Source organism: Palaemon carinicauda, chromosome 12, assembly GCF_036898095.1.
Source record: "Palaemon carinicauda isolate YSFRI2023 chromosome 12, ASM3689809v2, whole genome shotgun sequence".
In the NCBI taxonomy this organism is placed as follows: Eukaryota; Metazoa; Arthropoda; class Malacostraca; order Decapoda; family Palaemonidae; genus Palaemon; species Palaemon carinicauda.
The window spans coordinates 149,668,935-149,676,299 of NC_090736.1; the positions used below are offsets into that span (position 1 = coordinate 149,668,935).

General features: G+C 33.8%; 1 protein-coding gene across 1 annotated transcript in view; it reads right to left on the bottom strand.

Moving 5' to 3' along the window:
- Nucleotides 1-3,778: 3,778 nt before the first annotated feature.
- Nucleotides 3,779-7,365, bottom strand: part of LOC137651128 (DNA ligase 1-like) — a 7,670-nt gene continuing 4,083 nt past the window's right edge. The window contains exon 2 of the mRNA XM_068384266.1: nt 3,779-4,366. Within this exon, the coding sequence (XP_068240367.1) occupies nt 3,779-4,366 (588 nt within the window). The remainder of the gene's footprint in view (nt 4,367-7,365) is intronic.

Here is a 7,365-nt window from a genome sequence, read left to right on the forward strand (position 1 = left end):
ACATATCACCAAAAATATACTCTAAAGAACATATGTACAATTATAAAATCTTTCACATTCCAACTTGAAATAAAATTTCATTGAAAATCATTTTAATAATGCTGATCTAAAGACGTATTTGACCTATTATTTCGTCTGCAAACAATATTTTCTGATATGGCGTAAACACTTGCAATGGATTGAAAGAGACTTTATCAACAAGTCTCAATCATAAACAAGGGATTTATTGTTCTCTAATCTTCGATAGTGCCATAGCCTGTGTACCATTGTGTTCCACTGTCTTGGGTTAGAGTTCTCTTGCTTGAGGGTACACTCGGGCACACTGCCCTATCCTATTTCTCTTTCTCTTGTTTTGTTAAAGTGTTTTGTAGTTTATATAGAATATCTGCATTTCAATGTTGTTACTTTTCTTGAAATATTCTATTTTTCCTTGTTTCCTCTCCTCACTGGGCAATTTTCCCTGTTGGAGAGCCTTGGCTTATGGCATCCTGCTTTTCCAACTAGGGTTGCAACTTTAATAATAATAATAATAATAATAATAATAATAATAATAATAATAATAATAATAATAATAATACGTTCATCTGACATAGCAATGATTCCTTCAGGTTTTGACGTTTTTGGAGTAGGGCTGACTTAGGCCTATTGTATTAAGGGAATATAAAAACATTCAAAAATACAGATTGAGGAATGGTTTGAGATTGAATCGTCATATAATTATTTCTGTATCGATATTTTGGGAATAGTGTACGTGACCCGTCAATTATGAAGGCTAAATATCTCGAAGGATATGTACATACATACATATTCAACCCTTTCCTCCCCCCTCCCTGTTTCCTACCTATAATCCCTCTCCCCTTACCCGAGGGACGGGGAAACACCAAGTAATTATACGTCATGCCGCTGAGCGTGACCGGAAATAAAATGGAGAATATATATATATATATATATATATATATATATATATATATATATATATATATATATATATATATATATATACACACACACACATATATATATATACTGTATATATATATATATATATATATATATATATATATATATATATATATATATATATATATATTATGACTGGCCGAGAGAAGGTTGTGACTCAAAGACAATATGAAAGCAACTGAGTAAGTTTATTATAGAACACTCTCCTTTATATACAAAAGCTCAAAGCAACAAGAAATTTCATGTTAAAAAAACAGACTGTTACAGATGAGAATAGCAGACATGTTTATTCTGGTTCTTTTTAGTGCGAGGGAAGAGCGAAGATACAAGCATAATATACAGTATACACAAAATGAACTATGTATGCTCGTGTGACACACGGTTGGTACATATATATATATATATATATATATATATATATATATATATATATATATATATATATATATATATATATATATATATATATATACATATATATATATATATATATATATATATATATATATATATATATATATATATACATATATCTCCAGACACTTGCTCTTTATTATAAAGTGAAAATTATTTTTAATCTATGATCACAGCAGAACTAGAGAAACAAATATCACACCTCGATGGAATTCACTTTTTGTTGCTAAAACTGAGGGAAAGAGGACTAGTCTAAGAAAACATAATACCTAAGAAAGATTTTAACAATAAATATTATCATTTTTTTTGGGGGGGGGGGGGGACCGACAATTTACAAGACGATAAAGATGTTATGAAATCCATCGGACTTCAAGACAACAAATGATTTAAGAAACCCACCAGATTTTAGGAACAAATTTATTTAGGAAAGATGCCAGTAAGATTTAAAGGAAACTAAGAGAGTTGGAAACCAGTCAGATTTCAAACTGAAAAAAAAGGCTTTAGGAAACCAATCAGATTTGAAGATAAAAAAAAATTTATGGAACCAACTATAGTCCATTTCTTTTAGCGATACATATTTGCACCGACTCGCAGCGGTGCCCTTTTAGCTCGGAAAAGTTTCCGGATCGCTGATTGGTTGGAGAAGATAATTCTAACCAATCAGCGATCAGGAAACTTTTCCGAGCTAAAAGGGCACCGCCGCGAGTCGGTGCAAATATGCATCCCTAAAAGAAATGGACTATAGTTGTCGTGATAATGAGTATTCAAGTTACCTATTAGATTTCAAGACAAAGTTTTAAAGGTAGATGTTAAATTTTAAGGAGCTGGCACATTTAAAGTATTTAAAGGTCTCTCGTGAATAGCAACAGCGGTGCCCTTTTAGCTCGGAAAAGTTTCCGGATCGCTGATTGGTTGGACAAGATAATTCTAACCAATCAGCGATCAGGAAACTTTTCCAAGCTAAAAGGGCACCGCCGCGAGTCGGTGCAAATATGCATCCCTAAAAGAAATGGACTGTAGTTGTCGTGATAATGAGTATTCAAGTTACCTATTAGATTTCAAGACAAAGTTTTAAAGGTAGATGTTAAATTTTAAGGAGCTGGCACATTTAAAGTATTTAAAGGTCTCTCGTGAATAGCAAAGGCAAGGGACTGTGACAATGCCCGAGTAAGACAATGCCCTATTGTTATATACATATAATCAGCGCCCAAATCCCTTCTCCACCCAACCTAGGACCAGGGAGGACCTGGTAATGGGTACTGACGGCCCAGCAATAAACTTATTATTATTATTATCATTATTACTTGCTAAGCTACAACCCTAGTTTCAAAAGCAGAATGCTATAAGCCCAATGGCTCCAACAGGGAAACAGCCCAGTGAGGAAAAAAAATAAGAAAACTACAAACAGTAATTGACAATTAAAATAAAATATTTTAAGAACAGTAACAGCATCAAAATAAATATTTAATATAACTAAAAAAGCTTAAACGAAAGGAGGAGAAGAGAAATAAGATAGAATAGTGTGCCCGAGTGTACCTTCAAGCAAGAGAACTCTACCCCATGAGAACCTACCCAGGCCTTAAAAGCTCTAAGGATGGTGAGGTTACAGACGCTACAAGAAACTATCGAGCTTCACCATGTCTCGAACCCCAGTCCACTAGATCGCCAATCCAGGACGTTTCGAATAGACTACTAACAGAAATATCTGAAGACATGGTTTAAGGATTATAGACCAAAGGGTCGGGTTTAAGATAACAATATCCAATTTAGAACAAAGAAGGCATTCGAAGACTTATTTTAGAATTTCCCACAAATTTCGAGGTTTCACGACATTAGAGAGAATTTAGGATATTATATGTTTTCTAAGACATCAAATATACATATAAAATTATAAATGTTTTTAAAATTCAGGATCTGATAAACATTTGAACTGATGAAATTTTCTGAAGTATTTTTTCAACGATAAAAAAAAAATTCAGAACTTAGGACATAATGAATTTTAGGACAGATGAAATTTTTAAAAGTATTTTTTTAACGATTAAAAAAAATCAGAACTTAGAACCTAATGAATTTTAGGACAGATGAAATTTTTAAAAATATTTTTTTCAACGATTATAAAAAATCAGAACTTAGAACCTAATGAATTTTAGGACAGGTGAAATTATTAAAATATTTTTTCAACGATTATAAAAAATCAGAACTTAGAACCTAATGAATTTTAGGACAGGTGAAATTATTAAAAATATTTTTTAAACGATTAAAAAATATCAGAACATAGGATAAATCTTAGGACATCAAACGAGCATTTTGATATGTAACACCCATTTTAGGACATAAGATGCATTCAAGGACACCAAACGAGACTTTCGCTCTTAAAACCCATTTTAGAACGTGCGACAGAAGTTCAGGACACGAGAGATTTTAGGACAGCAGACATTGTTAGCGTCGGCCTTCTAAAAGACATATTTGTCTTCGTTCTCCTAGTCATTTGTCCGAGGGTCAAGCAACCTGCCCTGATTGCAAGCTGTCTTTGGCATGTTTCTTCTTCTTCATCTTCTTCTTCTTCTCTGATAGTAAGTTGTCTTTGGCATGTTTCTTCTTCTTCTTCTTCCTCTTCTTTCTTCTTCTTCTTCTTCTTCTTCTCTTTCTCTGATAGCAAGTTGTCTTTGGCATGTTTCTTCTTCTTCTTCTTCTTCTTCTTCTTCTTCTCTGATAATAAGTTCTCTTTGGCATGTTTCTTCTTCTTCTTCTTCTTCTCTGATAATAAGTTGTCTTTGGCATGTTTCTTCTTCATCTTCTTCTTCTTCTCTGATAGCAAGTTGCCTTTGGCATGTTTCTTCTTCTTCTTCTTCTTCTTCTTTTTCTTCTTCTTCTTCTTCTTCTCTGATAGCAAGTTGTCTTTGGCATGTTTCTTCTTCTTCTTCTCTGATAGCAAGTTGTCTTTGGCAAGTTTCTTCTTCTTCTTCTTCTTCTTCTTCCTTCCAAACAGTTTCTTGGAGGAGACGTTTATGATACCGGTGACAATTTTCAAGTTCGTACTGGAAGCTGGCTTTTTTACTCGTTTTTAAATACTATCAAAATTTTAAAGGTTTCATTGTTAAGTTATTCATTCAATTTTTCTTATCATAAGTTATTAATTGTTTATCAATCATGCTCCAAACGGCATCAATGGCCATTGATGTTATGATGCCAATTAATTACAAATCATTCAATCACTCCTTCATCTGTGAAGTTCGTTTCGTGTCATCTTCACTTTTCGAGTTAAATATTCTTTAACGAATTATTTCATTATACATGAGTTATATTACATCGTCAATAGCGGATTACATCGCATTAATTGGTGTTTACATTCACCATAAATCATACTTTGCACTCATAAGAGTTGGTGATGTATCTAAATTGACATTATTCAAATTACTAGGAAGTCCTTTACATTTCAACCCACAAACAACCTAGACGAATGGATTATTATTATTATTATTATTATTATTATTATTAGCTAAGTTACAACCTTAGTTGGAACAGCTGGATGCTAAGAAACCAAGGGAAAATAGCCCAGTGAGGAAAGAAAATAAAGAAATGAATAAACTACCAGAGAAGTAATCTACATATCAATACAATAGCGTGTGTGTTATTTATTTTGTGAGTCACGCTTTAAAGAAAACGGAAATAATTTCATGGTATACTTTTACAAATTTACGCTTTAAAGAAAACGGAAATAATTTCATGGTATACTCTTACAAATTCACATTAGACTTTGATTACTAAACCAAAGCACATCTCATATAGTTTTCCTAATTTTATCTTTAGCACCAGACTCTTTTATTAAATATCAGACAAAAAATTGAGTGCTATCAATTTCCATAACCTAGATTATAAAATTAATCTCGGGACATTTTACTCAAACATGTATAGGTTAGGAACAAGATAATTAGTATTGAAAATATAATTTTTTTTTTTTTAATTTACACGGGTTCCGCTAGTGAACAATTAATACGGGATATTTCAAGAACAGCAACAACATTAAAATACATCTTTCATATATATAAACTATAAAGAGACTTATGTCAGCCCGTTCAACATGAAAAAAAATTCACCGCTCGTTTGAACTTCTGATTATCTCTCCTATATATATTTCTCTCTAGACAGGTTCAGCGGCATTTCCAGACGTATAACTACTCGGTCTCTCCCCGTCTCTCGGGTAGGGGGGAGAAGCAGTAGTCATACCCTCGTGAAAGTGATTGTAGTTAGAAAAGGGGGAGAGGGTGGGAAGGGTTGAATTTTTATGTGCACATCTATCTAAATATCTAGTCGTCATTTTTGACGGGTCACGTATATTAGTATAGAGAATATTGGTTCTCTTGTAATGAAAACTAAAAATCGGGAATATTGCAAAAGAGGATTTGATGTAAATGTGTTATATTAAATGATTTAATATGAAATTATATAATAAAGGAAACATTATAAAGGTGTGCTTAATAAAGAATCCGTTTAAAACACTGATCACTGATTTATAGATATCTCTCCTATATGATAATAAAGTGTCTGAATATATGTATAAATATATATAATTTTCTGGTGAAGCTCAACTCTCCCCTTTCCTCGGATAGGGGGAGAGGGAGTAATCATGCCCTGGTAATACGAGGGTGACACATGGGTGCATATCTAAATACATGGCAGTCATTTTTTGACAGGTCGCGTACACTAGTTTAATATAGTTACTTATTCCTAAGAGATCATCTGCAAATAAATGTTTTCGATAGAAACTATAGTAATTTATTTTAATGAGGCGCATTTGCACTGACTCGCTAGGGAAAAGTTTCCTGCTAGCTGAGTGGTTAAAATTATTTTGTCCAACCAATCAGCGATTAGGAAACTTTCCCGAGCTATAAGGGCACTCCTGCGAGTCAGTGCAAATGCGCCTCATTAAAAAAAATGGACTATAGTATATTAGGAACTTATTTGTTTACAAATATGAAAAATTAAAAGTAAAAAAAGTCAATTACTGGACATCCAAACTGGCTGAACTACACCGGATCCGGTTTAATCCGGATAACAAATACGAGGTAAGGAGATAATACTGACCCCGTCATACAAATCCAAGCTCAAGTCGCTAATCCACTCTGCGGAATTAGAGAACAATAATAATCATTAACATTTTGATGTCACGGTGAACCGGAGAGTCATTGCTCTTCCAGCATCTCACAACTTGTTTTTCTATTAATTCTCACTGTTCGTTTAGGACGAAATCCTTGCAGGAGGAGGACACACCAAAATCAAACCATTGTTCTCTAGTCTTGGGTAGTGCCATAGCCTCCGTACCATGGCCTTCCACTGTCTTGAAGTAGGGTTCTCTTGCTTGAGGGTACACTCGGGCAGGCTGTTCTACCTTATTTTCCTTCTTATTGTTTTTATACATTTTTATAGTTTATACATGAAAGATTTAGTTTAATATTGTTATTGTTCTTAAAATATTTTATCTTAATTTTTCATTGCCTCTCTTGTAGTTTACTCGTTTCTCCCTGGGCTATTATTCCCTGTTGGAGCCATTGGGCTTATAGCATCCAGCTTTTCCAACTAGTGTTGTAGCTTAGCCAGTAATAATAATAATATCAATTATAGGGCACTCATGAATGGTAGAGGCAAGGGCCAGACCATGTATCCATATGACCAGAAACCAAGACCCCTCTAAACCCAAGCTAGGACCAAGGAGGCCCAGGCAATGGCTGCTATTGATTCAAGAGATAGACCTATAGGCTCCCCTAAAGCCATCATCCTCAGCTCACAAGGTTGGTAAGGTTATAGACACTACAAGAAACCATCGAGCCTGAGCGGGACTCAAACCCCAGTCGAGCAGATCCCCCAGGAAGAGTGTTCCCAATAAGCTTCCACATCCTTTAAAGTAATCTATAATGACAAGAAATGAAGATGAATATTATTTTCCTTCTATTTAAAAGACGGCTTTCCCGTTCCTATCACGTAAGGATTCTC